Source organism: Bombina bombina, chromosome 4, assembly GCF_027579735.1.
Source record: "Bombina bombina isolate aBomBom1 chromosome 4, aBomBom1.pri, whole genome shotgun sequence".
Lineage (NCBI taxonomy): Eukaryota > Metazoa > Chordata > Amphibia > Anura > Bombinatoridae > Bombina > Bombina bombina.
In genome coordinates, this window is record NC_069502.1 from 96,310,358 (window position 1) to 96,327,447 (window position 17,090).

At 36.7% G+C, this 17,090-nt stretch overlaps 1 protein-coding gene across 1 annotated transcript in view; it reads left to right on the forward strand.

Annotated features, from left to right (window-relative positions):
* The window catches only part of PKHD1 (PKHD1 ciliary IPT domain containing fibrocystin/polyductin), a 1,710,134-nt gene that overhangs the window by 1,185,457 nt on the left and 507,587 nt on the right, over positions 1-17,090 (forward strand). The window contains exon 52 of the mRNA XM_053709557.1: positions 555-683. Within this exon, the coding sequence (XP_053565532.1) occupies positions 555-683 (129 nt within the window). The remainder of the gene's footprint in view (positions 1-554; positions 684-17,090) is intronic.

Sequence of the window (17,090 nt, forward strand, 5' to 3'; positions counted from 1 at the left end):
GTGGACTCACCATATCCGGAAATAAATAAATTTATCAGGTAAGCATAAATTATGTTTTTTTTAATAAATAATATCTTGTTTTCCATGATACTGAATATGAGTTTTCTCCAGAACTGAAGTAGTTCTGCAGCATATTAATAGACAGAACTTTAATCAGTTTTTAATTTAATTACAAAATAACTTTTTGCAGCATATTAATAGAGGTAACTTAATTCAGTTTCTAATTAAATTGAAACACTAATTTAAAAAGATTGTAATACCTAATAGGCTCACTTGTAGCTTATTGCTATTGCACCCAAGTGATCACAATACATGTACTGGTATCTAAATATCTGAATAAAAAAGTTTAAAACTTGCAAAAAAAGCGATTGTTTGAAATTTAAAAAATTTTTTTTTTATGATGTTGCTTTAGTTAGAGCAAGGTATCCAGAATAAACCAATGAATAAGCAATTAGAAACAGAAGCCCTCCTACATATGTTATTACAGGATACAGCTGGACCAAATTCACCCATTAATATCTCAAATTATCTTGCGTTGAATTTCTTTTTTCTAGTGCCAAGTTCTCAACCTCAATCAGTTTTCAAGTGGTCATCTCCAGAGTCTTGGAAAGGAGTTGAAACACACTGGGGAGGATATAGTTCCAGCATACCGCTGCCTGGGGATGATGTCATCATATTACCAAGTAAGTAACAATAAACAGCAAACGTTCATGAGCTCATCAAATAGACACACTGCTTCCTCCAGTTTAAGTACAATAGGTGTACACCATTTAATGTTATGACTAAATTTGTTTTGCTGTGGGCATGCACATTGTATTCCCTCATTAAACCACCCAGCTTGTGTATCAATCACCCATGATTCTTAGTTCACGGCTCACGTTATGATACCATACAGACATGTTTAGTCGAAAAAGTCAACATAAACATGAAGGATATTAATCCTTCCATTACTGGATAATTGGAAAAGCATTACATTACTCCTCTGGCACTAAAGGAATTAAAACATTTTATCTGATGTGTAGTTTGATTGATAAGAGATTTCTTTCTTTTTCTGTTTAGATGTGTTTCCATTTTTTACGGTGAATTTGTTTGTTAAATTTAATCTTTGGAAATGAGATATTTTTTAAGTAATGGTAGAGAAATACTGACAACACATGCTGCAAGTTACCTTCCAGGTTAAGACAAACATGATGTGGTATAATAAAACATTGAAAAAAATTTGTTACTTGTGGAAAAGTTTCTACAATTTTGTTGAAAATATGCTCTGTGATTTTTGTTGTAGTATAAATAATAATAGCTATTATCCTATGTTATAAATGGCCAAGTATGTTTGTCCGATGTAGGCATGCACAGTAGAGACTGCAGAAGGACAAATATACCTGACCATAAGGAAGGATCAGACAGCAGAAGGGGGGGGCAGGGGGGGGGGCGGGAGCAGGTGAGACCGCTGCACTACAGAAAAAAAGTTGATAGCGGCAAGGAAGGGGAAGGAGGGAAAGGGGATCCAAGTGAATGGGGATTTTGGCCCATGTACACGGGCTTTAGGACTAGTATAAGTATAAATGGAGAGTAATAGTCAATAAATAATAAACCACTTAAAAAATATATTTAAATAAATAAACTATGGTGCAGACCCAATACATAATTATTCCAAAAAACTATAGCTTGTAGATAAATTAAAATACATTAATTCCATAGATAATAACTACTTTGAGAACTGCTGTGGTATTTGCAGGTGACCATGTGAACTAAATTGCTAATATTTTAGCACTACCTAATATGCACACATTTGGTTTCTTGTCCTAGTGGGTAGGTCCGGCATCCCTGTATGTGCTTACTATTTAGCCACAACAAAGGTTTCTATTTTTTCACCTATCCAGTCAACAGCATACACTGTCAGCATTTATCATTGCACCAGCAGTTCTTGTGAACTGCTGGTGCAATGCTGCCCCCTGCAGGTTCGCGGCCAGATTGGCCGCTAGCAGGGGGTGTCAATCAACCCGATTGTATTTGATCGGGTTGATTTCTGTCTGTGGCCTCAGAACAGGCAGACAAGGTTTACTGCCCAGCTGCAGGTTTTTTAAAAAAAGAAGGAAGAAATGAACAGTAGCCAATCAGTATCAGCAGTGCTGAGGTCATGAGTTGTTTTACTGTGATCTCATAAGATTTCATAGAAAACATCCTTAAATTGAATAGAGAAATAACATGAGTGTGTATGAGGCATGCTCCCTTGCAAGTCCTGGGACAGGCATACTGATTGGCTGCTTAAAGTCCTTTACAATGGGTTGTGAATACTTAGGACATTTTGAGGTAAAATATCTTTCATTTTTACATAGAGATGTTCAGGTGATATTTTCTAGTCAGCTTTTTACAACTATGCTGCATCACTTTCAAGTGTTTTAACATTTGAGCATTGTGTCCCTTTAACCCCTTAATGACCAACGTCGTACCCTGTATGACGTTGGTCGTTATGCCCTTAAGGACCAACAACCTACCCTGTATGTCACTGCAGTCCTGGGCTTCTCTCTGCCGCAAACTCGCTCAAAATAGCGAGATTGCACTACTTCTGCATGCCCCACGAGTGAGGCACTGCAGAAATAGAATTGCAGAGTTGTCGATGCAGAGAGGGTCACTCTGTGGCCCTTTCTGCATCGGCAAACGATGGTGCCGATCGTTGGTGGATGGGAGCCAATGCAGGGAGGCGGTTGGAGGGCCCATTGCCAGTGTGTGCTCCGGATCCTGTAAAGTGTCCATGAGCATGCAAGAAGGCGGGGGGCGGGTCTCAGGAGCGCACGTGCGCCCGCATGGTTATTTTACGAAAGGAAAGGAGGGAGAGGGGAAGGGGAGAGGGGAAATTGTTTGAAAAGGGATCTGGGGGGTAGGGTGTTGAGGGGATAGGGTATTGAGGGGGGAAGCTACACTACAGAAAAAATATATATTTTTTTAAATTATATAGGCAACTGGGTATTGGCAGACAGCTAATAAGGTAGAGGGGGAGGGTTAGAGAGCTGTTTGGGGGGATCAGGGAGGTTGGGGGCTAAGGGGAGATCCTAAAAGGCATTATAAATATTAAAAAAAATAAAAATAATAAAAAATAATAAAAAAGCCTTTAATTTTAGTACTGGCAGACTTTCTGCCAGTACTCAAGATGGCGTGGACAATTGTGGGGTGAGGGAGGGAAGAGAGCTGTTTGGGAGGGATAAGGGGGTGGGATGTGTCAGGTGGGAGGCTGATTTATATTCTAAAGCTTAAATTAACCCTACAAGCGCCCTACAAGCTACCTAATTAACCCCTTCACTGCTGGGCATAATACACATGTGGTGCACAGCAGCATTTAGCGGCCTTCTAATTACTCAAAAGCAATGCCAAAGCCATATATGTCTGCTATTTCTGAACAAAGGGGATCCCAGAGAAGCATTTACAACCATTTGTGCCATGATTGCACTAACTGTTTGTAAATAATTACAGTGAGAAACCTAAAATTGTGAAAAAATTAACCTTTTTTTTTAAATTTAAACGCATTTGGTGGTGAAATGATGGCATGAAATATACCAAAATGGGCCTAGATCAATACTTTGGGTTGTCTACTACACTACACTAAATCTAAAATTAACCCTACAAGCTCCCTAAAAATATCCTAATTAACCCCTTCACTGCTGGGCACAATACACGTGTGTTGAGCAGCGGCATTTAGCTGCCTTCTAATTACCAAAAAGCAACGCCAAAGCCAAATATGTCTGCTATTTCTGAACAAAGGGGATCCCAGAGAAGCATTTACAACCATTTGTGCCATAATTGCATAAGCTGTTTGTAAATCATTCCAGTGAGAAACCTAAAGTTTGTGAAAAAGTTTGTGAAAAAGTGAATTTTTTTTTATTTTATCCCATTTGGCGGTGAAATGGTGGCATGAAATATACCAAAATGGGCCTAGATCAATACTTTGGGTTGTCTACTAAAAATATATATATATACTGTACATGTCAAGGGATATTCAGGGATTCCTGACAGATATCAGTGTTCCAATGTAACTATCGCTAATTTAAAAAAAAAAAAAAAAAAATGGTTTAGAAATAGCATAGTGCTACTTGTACTTATTGCCCTATAACTTGCAAAAAAAAGCAAAGAACATGTAAACATTGGGTATTTCTAAACTCAGGACAAAATTTAAAAACTATGTAGCATGGGTGTTTTTTGGTGGTTGTAGATGTGTAACAGATTTTGGGGGTCAAAGATAGAAAAAGTGTGTTTTTTTAATAAATTATAAGATATGATGAAAATAATGGTATCTTTTGAGAGTCCATTTAATGGCGAGAAAAGCGGTATATAATATGTGTGGGTACAGTAAATGAGTAAGAGGAAAATTACAGCTAAACACAAACACCGCAGACATTTAAAAATAGCCCGGGTCCTTAAAGGGACAGATCACCCAAAAATGTTCTCTCCTTTAAATTGTTCCCTATGATTCATTTTACCTGCTGGAGTGTTTCAAATTGTTTACAAGTAGCTCCTTTACCCCTGTTTTGGCATTTGAAATAGCTGATTTAGCCTGTGATATCCAAACCTATACTGAAAGTTTCTATACTGGAGAATATTCTATTGAACAGCCTAAGTAAACACAGCCAGCAGAAGAGATTATACTGTCAATGGGGTGCAGGATAGTTAAGTATTAAAATTATAATTTTCCATTGTTCTCTCTAACTATTGAGCTTTGGTTTTCCAAACAAATATAAGATAAGGAAGCAAATCTGTGTACATAAAAGTGATAACATAATGATCTGATATTACCTTTAGCTCAACCCATTGTAATAATCTGTGGTTTAAAAGCACAAAAGCAGCTACTTCATATACACAAATAAACCGAAAAATACAATTTCTCATAAATGTTATATTCTGCAGCTGGTATAACAAGTCATTGAAAATACATTCATATAAAAACAATTTTACAGTGTATTGTCCCTTTAAGGGTAAGAAATTGAAAAATGTCCTCAATCGGCTTGTTTGCGCCTGCAACTGATATTTATGAAGCAGCGGTTTAAACCGCTGCTTCGTAGACCCTTTCCTCCAAACTGGAGTCGAAGGATAAAAATCACCCTGGATTTGTCTTTCCGGGTTGGTTGACAACCCGTGAGGGTTGCAAGAGGGTAGAGGGGTGTGGTATATTGCACAAGTGTTCCCTTTTGTAATTATAAATATGGAGAACACATTCGCCCCAGAATTTGTGATAAGATGCGGACAGGTTCGCTACATGTGAATCCTGTCTGCTCCCAAATTGATATATTCGGCTGTGTTTTTTTTTTAGCTGAACTATATGTGATAATTACACTTGAACACTTCTCTGTCGTTCTTTTACAATCAAAGGAAGATTATTGCCCTCAATTTCTATATTTAATTATGAACTCAAATGTATTTTGAACAAATAAAATGGATTTGTTATAAGGATTATAAAGTCACTAAAGTCAAAATTACATTTTAAAGGGATATGAAACCCAATTTTTTTTCTTTAATGGTTCAGATAGAACATGCAATTTTAAGCAAACGTTCTAATTTACACCTTTATAAATAATAAGATGAAGCGTAGTAAAGCTTTAAAAAGGAGAAACAAGGCGGTGTCCCATGGACCGAAGCTCATATTAGTTTTAAGTTATTAAGTAATTATTTATCACTCATGCGATAGCCTAGAGTGCTAAATTTAAGTGACTTCTGTGAGGGGGCACAGTCAAATTCATGTTATGAATCGCATGATATAGTTTAAGCGCTAAGCCAAAGATGCGCAAGTATGGGAGTTCTTCTAGTAACAGTATGTAACTCACCACTCCCAATACAAGAGGAATGAACTCGCTTTAGTGCTCTTTGTGCTATCTATTAAGAGTATAGGCAACACAATAAAAGTTTTGGCTTTTTTGGCTCATCCACTTGCCTTATTTGAAGGAATTAATCTGGGCTTGAATCTGCAGAAACAAGGCTACTAGCCATGGTCATTAAAGGGACATTGTACACTAAATTTCTGTTTGCATAAATGTTTTGTAGATGATCCATTTATATAGCCCACCTGGGAGTGTTTTTGTAAAAAGTTTTGCTTATTTTTAAATACCATTGTGCTGATTTTCAGACTCCTAACCAAGCCCCAAAGTTTTAGATGTATACGGATGTATACAGACTTCAGACTGCATCTGTTTGTATAATCTGTCTTTTTGTATAATCTGTCCATGTTTTCCCATCCCTTCATGTTTTAGATCAGTATTTGTGCATATTCTTCTTTATAGTAGTGTCTATTACATGCAATTATGAAACCCATTTATAATATCCCTTTAAGATGATCTGGTTACAATTTTTAACCATCCACTGATAATATAATACAATATTATGCCTTATTCTTAGCACAAGACAAAAGCACCATTGCACTCCACTTGTAATTTAGCCCAAAGTTAATGCATAAGGACAGTAATAATATTTGCATTACCATTATTAGTAGTGTATTTCACAACAATATCATTTTCCTCTCATAAGGGAGCCTCTTCAGTCTTTTGTGTAGAATTACAAATTATACATAATTTAAAGTATTTTTTTATTTTTTTAGTATTTACTGTAAGGATAGTTTATGCCACTCCTGTCGAGTTCCTTATTATATTAATTTGTAATAAAATGAAAGAGAAATCTATTTTTTTTTATATATGCATAGTATAGCAGTAATTAAAGGGACATTCTAGTCAAAATTAAACCTTCATGATTCAGATAGGGCATACAATTTTAAACAACTTTCCAATTTACTTTTGTCATCAAATTTGCTCTGTTCTGTTGGTATTCTTTGTTGAAAGCCAAACCTAGGTAGGCTCATATGCTAATTTCTAAGCAGTTGAAGGCCGCCTCATATATAAAAGCATTTGACAGTTTTTCACAGCTAGAGGGCGTTAAATAATATGTGACATATAGATAACATTGTGCTCACGCCTGTGGATTTACAAGTGAGAGGGCACTGATTGGCTAAATGCAAGTCTGTCAAAAGAACTGAAATAAGGGGGCAGTCTGCAAAGGCTTAGATACAAGATAATCACAGAGGTAAAAAATATATTAATATAACTGTGTTGGTTGTGCAAAACTTTGGAATGGATAATAATAAAGGCATTTTCTATTTTTAGAAATCTTTTTAAACATTAACAATTCTGGAGTAGACTGTCCCTTTCAGTAGTATGTTTCAAAACATCAGAGTGCAAAAAAGGCTTCCAGAATGGAGACCCTTGAAGTTGGAGGGGGGGGGGGCGTGAACCTCAGGAGGAGAAGGGAGGGGGTAGGTAAAAAGGGAGATTTGGGTGTTAAATGCTAAAATGAGGTCAGTTAGTTCTGTTTTCTAGTAAGCAGGCCTACCTGCACATGTAACTGTTGTTTGTTGTCGCTGTGGGAGTGAAAGCCTCTCTTTTTGTCAAGGTTGTGCAGCATGGGATTAAGGGCTCGATTTACCAAAGCCCTACGGCTGCAAGTTCTCACAAGAACTTGCTTGCCGTAATTTATCAAGCAGCGGTCACCAGACCACCGCTTCCTTAACCTCTTCGCCACCTCTAAGGTGGTGAAATTCAATCTCTGTGGTCTAGTCCGACCGAGGAGATTGACAGCTCCTGCCCACGCGTGATTGGCTGTGCGCGGGAAGGGGGCGGTATTGCACGCGAGCGCAAAATTGCACTTGTGTGCAATGGTGATTACCTGCGGGTAATTTAGCCCCGCCACAGGCGAGCTGAGGCGTACAGGGGCGCGTATACGTGCCCCTGTATGCCTCAGCTTTGATAAATCTAGCCCTAAGTATTGGAGAGTCCCCTCAAGGGTAGGAAAGTGGCAAAAAGGAGAACACTTAGGTCATGGGGTTCCTATGGTGTTTGAGTTGGTTAAAGATGTGTTTACATTAAAGGGACATAAAACCCAAAATGTTTCTTTCATGATTCATATAGAGAATACAAATTTAAACAATGTTCCAATTTACTTCAATTATTTAATTTGCTTCCTTTTCTTGTTATCCTTTGCTGAAAGGTTTATCTAGAAAAGCTCAGGAGCAGCAAAGAACCTAGGTTCTAGCTGCTGATTGGTTGCTGCATATATATACTGCTTGTCATTGGATCACCCATGTGTTCAGTCAGCAACTAGTAGTGCATTGCTGCTCATTCAACAAAGCATAGCAAGAGAACAAAGAAAATTTGATAATAGGGGTAAATTAGAAAATTTCTTGAAATTGCATGGGGTTTTATATCCCTTTAAGGGAGTTGGGTAGCAATGAGTTATCTTCATGTTATCACAAAAACTAATGATTTAAAAAGGGTAAGAACGTTTGACATTTTATGGATGTTGTTTATTGTTTATAAAGTTACTAAAACTGCAACCAAGAAAGTTTATACCACAATAATATGTTGTCTGTTTAATTATTTGTGGATGGGCAGTATGAATAGATAGATAGATAGATAGATAGATAGATAGATAGATAGATAGATAGATAGATAGATAGATAGATAGATAGATAGATAGATAGATAGATAGATAGATAGATAGATAGATAGATGGATAGATAGATGATAGATATATGGATAGATAGAAATATATATGGATAGATAGATGGATAGATATATGGATAGATAGAAAGATATATGGATAGATAGATAAATAGATAGATAGATAGATAGATATATGGATAGATAGATGGATGGATGGATGGATGGATGGATGGATAGATAGATATATGGATAGATAAATAGATAGATAGATGATAGATATATTATAGATAGATAGATATATGGATAGATAGATAGATAAATAGATAGATATATGGATGGATAGATAGATAAATATATGGATAGATAGATGATATATATATATATATATATATATAATAGATAGATAGATAGATAGATAGATAGATAGATAGATAGATAGATAGATAGATAGATATATGGATAGATATTTGGATAGCTAGATAGATATATAGATAGATAGATAGATAGATAGATAGATATATGAATAGATAGATATATAGACAGATATATAGAAAGAAAGAAAGATAGATAGATGATAGATAGATAGATAGATAGATAGATAGATAGATAGATAGATAGATAGAAGGAAAGAATGAGATATACTGTAGATATACTGTATATGTATATGGGTAAAGAGAGAAGATAGATGACTGCAGGGGTGATAAATATTTTAAAACTCTCATTTTTGATTTGTTCTTGAGGACACACACCTTGAATGTGCACACCTTGTGTAAATATATATATTTATTTTTTTATTTTTGCTGTGGCCAGTTAAGGACAGATATAAATGAATGTTGCATGATCTGATGGAAAAGGAGACATGATAAATAATAAACATAGAACACAAAGTTGTTGTTGTTTTGTTTTTTAAATTTATGAGGAATGTAATATACAGGACTGACTAATTGAAGGAATTATCTATTGCACTGACTGATTGGAATTAACCCACAGAAGAACCTATTGGCTGTCATCACTATCTTTTACTGGTTAAAAAAGAAAAAAAAAACAAGTGTGGAAAGTAAAATGCACGATTTTTTAGCATTAGTTTTCACTCTTTAGGAATTTATTTTATATATATATTTATTTTTCAAAATACTATCGGAAATCCCTTCCTCTATTCCCAAGCGTTGCGGGACAGCTGCCATCCAGATAATGAAAAATATTATTACTGAAATCTCCTAAAACCCCAAAATGAAGAGATGTATCCAGATTTTCAATATGACACATTTCTGACATGAGACATATCGGCTGAAATGAAAATATGTTATAATTCCAAGCAATGGAATGTTGTTTTGAAGGGTAGAGATATGATATCATATAGCCTCTGGCACTTTTTTTTTACTAGTGGAATCCACTCTGTTATTCATTTTCTGTTTTTCTTTGAACTTTCTCTGTTTGAAGAGATGAATGCCGAAGTACTGTATCTTACATAATGGTTCTTGTGTTAGACCTGATTTCCATTGAATGGCATTCTATGATGTTTTATATAGAAATGCAGCTGATCAAAGACATTTGATGTAAGTGCTGCAGTCATTAGTGAGTTCTCCAACTTGTATATTTAGCATTCACAGTGTACCTGTGAATTTTCATCTAAAAACAGGATTTTGTAGGCCTGCTTTTATTGCTCATCTGATGATGTTTTGTGCGCCGTTCGTAATTGAAACTAAATATAATCTATCTTTCACTTATTCTGTACAAACAGACCTGACAGCAAATATTTATTTTGTTTGGCACATTTTTTTCCCCTTCTGTTACAAGCCAATTAAATGGCAGAGTTTTGTTACATGTCTTTTTAAATTGAACGCTGATTGTCTGAAAATGATATCAGAGAATTGCAGAAGTGTGTATATCAGCAAGTAAATGACAGTCCTAATTCTTAGAAGTCGGTATGTTGAAAAAGATAGGGAAAATGAGCTGTGTGCGCAATAAAAATATATTTCTTCTATCCTTTCCTAATATATTAGTGTTGTGTCTTTTTTTTTTGCACATGGTTTTAAAAACAGAAGATAAGTTAGTTTTCATTTGAGAATTTATAGGAAGTGAGTTTATATACGTGTAGTATAGGTCACCAGTCAAGCAATATGTTGCAAGATACCTGCTTGCTAAAAACAAAATACAAAAAAAAAACCAACTGATTTTTCTGGCAGCTTGTTTTGTAGTCCAGGAACATACTCTTTGAAAAGTCTCTTGAGCTTTTGGCTTGGGCCATTTTGTAAGAGATTTAAACATGCTCCTACACTTATCAATCACATTGAATGTTGCAGGGTCACTGATGCACTTCAGCTTTTTTTGGAACAGTGGAAAATCAGTTAGCATTGGTTAATTACATGTCATTTTCTTTACTGTACATAATTATATACACAGTGTTCTCCCCAGGGTCTAATAAGGGCCAGATTACAAGTGGCGCTCTATTTTATTTTATTATTTTGCTCGAGCGCAAACACTGCTAAAAGTTTTTTTTTTTATGTGGACAAGATATCGTTCATATTACAAGTTACAGGTAAATTGTTTGCGTGTGAGTGAAATCTGATGCACGCTAACTTCAGGACTTCGGAGATTGCGATTGCGTTAACTTCTTTTCCCCATAGACTTCTATAGAGCGTGCTTTAAAAAACACTCTTATAACTTGCATGCTAACGTGACACTGCAGAAGACTTACAGTGCTAAACCCAAAGGTAGTTATGAATATTTTACATTTAAATGTTCTTCACAGAAGAAAATGTTATATATATATATAATTATTTTTGTAAACTATATAGCAATACCTATACATCTATAAATATATATATATATATATATATATATATATATATATATATATATATATATTATTTATTTTTTTAAATACAAATATTTTCTGAAGTGAAAAACATTAGAATGTAAAATATTTACTTTAAATAGATAGTAAAACACATTATTAAATATAAAAAAATGATTAAAATGACTTTTCAAGTTTTATTTTAGTGGAAAGGGCTCCAAAATGTATATCTGTACATGTTTTGTATATACATATATATGTGTTTTTATACACATGTATATACATATAAGTACATATATATACACACACATATATATATATATATATATATATTCTAGCCCTTTCCAGTCAAACACCTTGTCATATACCATATACCTTTTAACACTTATATTTTTTTAAATTAATATTTACATGAATATTTTGGACCAGAAATTGTATATATGAGAGTAATACTTTATTTTAATGTACTTGTATTTGGTGCACATTTAGTTTATCCCTTACACTTTATGTTAAGTCTTCAGTCGTGCTAACATATTTGTGCTTGAGTGCACCCAGCTACTTTCAGCTTGTAATGCGAGCGCAATTTAGCGCAGTCACAATATTGCTTATCGTGACCAAGGCTAAATTTAGCGCACCACTTCTAATCTTACCTGCACCACCTGTCTGATTTTACTGGCCACCTGGCTAAATTTTAAGTCAATATTAACATAAAATATGTTACTATTAAAAGGTTTAAATGTTTGTAGATAAATGTATCCTTTAATCAATTTATTTTTAATTATGCAATTTGTGCTTTGGATAGCTTATGTAACAATTATAAATAACAACATATTTTATAATATTACACTGCCCCCACCCATCTACTAGTTCATAAGGTCACCCAGCTGGCAATCTCTTCTGTGGAGAACACTGAAATATATGGAATTAAACTTAAGTTTAATGTCCCTTTAATTACAGAATGGTGTATTAATCCCTTGTTTGCAATGCATTGCAATGGTATGCAGCCAAAACAACTTGACTTGTAAGAAATCAGGTTTGTACCTATATTTAAAAAAAAAGTTAATTATTAAAGTGATGGTAAATTTTCCCAAACTGCTAAACATATTTGGAAAGGTATTTTCCTAACTAGCATATCAATATGCTTATCTATTACCCAAGTCATCTGTACACTAAATAAATCTCTTTATTAATGCTACATTACGTCATTGAATGCAGCCTCTCTCTCTGATTTTTGATGCAGGTTATTTGAGTGTCAGCTCTTCTAGCCAATCGGAGTGTCAACATGCGCCCTATGTTAATTGATCACAGTACGCTCCCGTGCTTGCAACTCTGCGATCAACTTGAAATGCGCATGCGCAACTCCTTACGCTATTTACGCAACTGCATCACTGACAACAACAATGACAGCATTCTTCTAAATTAGTATTTAGTAAATGTTATGCATCTGTAGATGTGATGCAAGTTTGGTTGCTGAGTATGGTCAGATGAGTGCCCTGATCTCACAGTATTACTCTCCTGAAGAGATATAAACAGCATAAATTGTACAATCTGACACTGGGTAGGGGAGTGGTTGGTGGTTGAGACAGGGATATTAAACACTAAATACATTTCATGCACCTACCTCTAATTACGGGTGCTACCATTTTGTAATCTTGGTTACACTGCAGGTATCTAAAGTTTTTTCTGCACATGTAAAAATAAATCAGCACTGGAATATGGAGGGAGAGGAGTTATAACTTCAATACTATTTTATAAAATGTTCCTATTGTTTAACATCCCTTAAATGGACAGTATACACCAATTTTCATATAACTGCATGTAATAGACTTTACTATAAAAAAGTAATAGACACTAATATAAAAAAAGAATATGCACAGATACTGGTCTAAAAATCCAGTATAAAACCTTTTAAAAACTTACATAGAAGCTCTCAGTTTAGCATTGTTGATGAGGTTAGGCTGGCACACCCAGTAAAAGTGGCTGGGAAAGTAGGAAGAGCAGACACTCCCTCCATTTCCCTGCATATGAAAAGACAGATAGAATACCCTCCTCTCTGGTATTCTAATATGACACATAGAAATGAGAAGTATACAGGTATGAAAGAAAAATGCAGGGAAAATGAGGTGCAATCTAGAACAGCTGCCAGAAACAAATAATTAAGTAAAACATGAAAATGGGTGGGTCTCGTGGATTCTAACCAGTATGAAAGAAATTCATTTATCAGATAAGCATAAATTTGGTTTCTTTGGTTCACTATTTATTGCTCCCATTCTTGCACTAACTCCTTTAGAAGTAAGCTTTTTGTGCACCTCGGGTATCATTCGTATTACAAGTTTAAAGCAAAAAGTTTTAAAATGAGTGCTAACCCAACATCTGCAAAAAGCGTAAGTTACAATATCACAACCTCGTTAATGTATTTCTCCATAGACTTCAATGGAGCGTAAAGAGCAGGGAAAAACTAACACCTTTACTCGCACGCAAAACTTTGCATTTGATTATAAATAGGTATAGATACAGTATCCCATAAAAGTGAGTACACCCCTCACATTTTTGTAAATATTTACACTGTTATACATTTGTATAACAGTGTAAATTTGATGTCCCCTCAAAATAACTCAACACACAGCCATTAATGTCTAAACCATTGGCAACAAAGTGAGTACACTCCTAAGTGGAAATGTCCAAATAGGGCCCAATTAGCCATTTTCCCTCCCAGGTGTTAAAGGGGAGCAGGTGTGTTAAAATTGGTGTTATAGCTCTCACACTCTCTCATACTGGTCACTGGAAGTTCAACATGGCGCCTCATGGCAAAGAACTCTCTGAGGATCTGAAGAAAAAAGAATTGTTACTCTACATAAAGATGGTCTAGGCTATAAGAAGAATGCCAAGACCCTGGAACTAAGCTGCAGCATGGTGGGCAAGACCATACAGCAGTTTCACAGGACAGGTTCCACTTAGAAAAGGCCTCGCCATGGTCGACCAAAGAAGTTGAGTGCACATGCTTAGCGTCATATCCAGAGGTTGTCTTTGAGAAATAGATGTATGAGTGCTGCCAGCATTGCTGCAGAGGTTGGACAGGTGGGGGGTCAGCCTGTCAGTGCTGAGGCCATGCGCCTCACACTACATCAAATTGGTCTGCATGGCTGTCTTCCTAGAAGGAAGCCTCTTCTAAAGATGATGCACAAGAAAGCCTGCAAAAAGTTTGCTGAAGACAAGCAGACTAAGGACATGGATTACTGGAACCATGTCCTGTGGTCTAATGAGACCAAGATAAACTTATTTGGTTCAGATGGTGTCAAGAGTGTGTGGCGGCAACCAGGTGAGGAGTACAAAGACAAGTGTGTCTTGCCTAAAGTCAAGTACGATGGTAAGAGTGTCATTGTCTGGGCCTGCATGAGTGCTGCTGGCACTGGGGAGCTACAGTTCAATGAGGGAACCATGAATGCCAACATGTACTGTGACATAATGAAGGAGAGCATGATCCCCTCCCTACGGAGACTGGGCTGCAGGGCAGTATTCCAACATGATAACGACCCCAAACACAACTCCAAGACAACCACTGCCTTACTAAAGAAGCTGAGGGTAAAGGTGATTAATTGGCCAAGCATGTCTCCAGAGCATCTGTGGGGCATCCTCAAATGGAAGGTGGGGGAGTGCAAGGTCGATAACATCCACCAGCTCTGTGATGTCATCATGGAGGAGTGGAAGAGGACTCCAGTGTCACCCTGTGAAGCTCTGGTGAACTCCATGCCCAAGATGGTTAAGGTAGTGCAGGAAAATAATGGTGGCCACACAAAATATTGACAATTTGGGCCCAATTTGGACATTTCTACTTAGGGGTGCACTCACTTTTGTTGCCAATGGTTTAGACATTAATGGCTGTATGTTGAGTTATTTTGAGGGGACAGCAGATTTACACTATTATACAGGCTGTACACTCACTACCTTACATCGTAGCAAAGTGTAATTTCTTCAGTGTTGTCACATAAAAAGATATAATAAAATATTTACAAAAATGTGAGGGGTATTCTCACTTTTGTGGGATACTGTATATACAGATATTCACTCACCAACTTCTTTATTAGGTACACCTGTTCAATTGCTTGGTAACACAAATTGCTAATCAACCAATCACATGGCAGCAACGCAATTCATTTAGGCATCTAGACGTGGTGAAGACGACTTGCTGAAGTTCAAACTGCACATCAGAATGGGAAAGAAAGAGGATTTAAGTGACTTTTTAATGTGGCATGGTTGTTGGTGCCAGATAAGCTGGTCAGAGTATTTAAAAAACTGCTGATCTACTGAGTTTCTCACACACAACCATCTCTATGGTTTACAGAGAATGGTCTGAAAAAGAGAAAATATCCAGAGAGCGGCAGTTGTGTGGGCAAAAATGCCTTGTTGATGTCAGAGGTCAAAGGAGAATAGCCAGATTGGTTCAAGATGATATAAAGGCAACAGTAACTCAAATAACCACTCGTTACAACCAAGGTATGCAAAATACCATCTCTGAATGCACAACACGTCGAACCTTGATGCAGATGGGCTACAGCAGCAGAGGACCACACCGGGTGCCACTCCTGTCAGCTAAGAACAGAAAACTGAGGGTAAAATTCGCACAGGCTCACCAAAATTGAACAATAGAAGATTGGAAAAACATTGCCTGGTCTGATGAGTCTCAATTTCAGCTGCAACATTCAGATGTTAGGGTCAGAATTTGGTGTAAACAACATGAAAGCATGGATCAATCCTGCCTTGTATCAATGGTTCAGACTGGTGGTGGTGTAATGGTGTGGGGGATATTTTCTTGGCCCACTTTGAGCCCATTTAGTACCAATTGACCACGAATTAAATGCCACGGCCTACCTGAGTATTGTTGCTGACCATGTCCATCCCTTTATAACAGCTTCCAGTAGGATAATGCACCATGTCGCAAAGCTCAAATCATCTCAAACTGGTTTCTTGAACATGACAATGGGGGGTAGTTATCAAGCCGTCTACTTTTCTGACTTCGCCGGCCCAATACGCCCGCCTAAGCTCGCCTACCTTCGCCGCCGCGGACCTTGAATACGTTCGCCTAAGTTATCAAAAAAAGCTGTCAAAAAGCCGCGGGGCGATGAGCAGCGGACTGTGAGAGTTATCACTCATCCGATCTCGCTGCCCTTTGGCATTTTCCCAGCTTTATTGCTTGCCTGTCACTAAGCACCCACACTAAACTACACTGTTCTATCCCTATACCGGCGCCCCCGGAGCCTCCCGCAACTAAATAAAGTTACTAACCCCTAAACCGCCTGTTATGATTCTTTTTTCAGGATATGATGTTATCATATATATCACTTTTCAGCAAGGAAATGACTGACACATTACACAGGTTTTCACAATCTTATAATAACAATGATGGTTTATTCTGCAACATAATCATGGAAACAAAATACCACAAACCACTATTCATACTTATAACACTCTATGCAATTGCAATGCTTATATAAACAATTCTAGATACAACTATCTATACAGTTTTCAGTTACATTTAGTTGCCTGCGCAACGACTGATAACAATCTTATGTTGTATTACCACTAAAACAAGTCTAGCTAGTTTTAAACAAACAAATTAATACATCACCGTGATCTCTGTTTGCATCATCCTATCCTGCCGCTTCTGGGGCGCAATGGGAGGGGACATCTGGGCAATCTTTGGACCAGGAGAAAACAGGCGATCAGTGGGAAACAACACCGAGGATGCGTCCATCCATGGGTCCCAAAAATACACTCAAATACACACACCACAAATACTCAGACTCTCAGACTGACTCAGACAT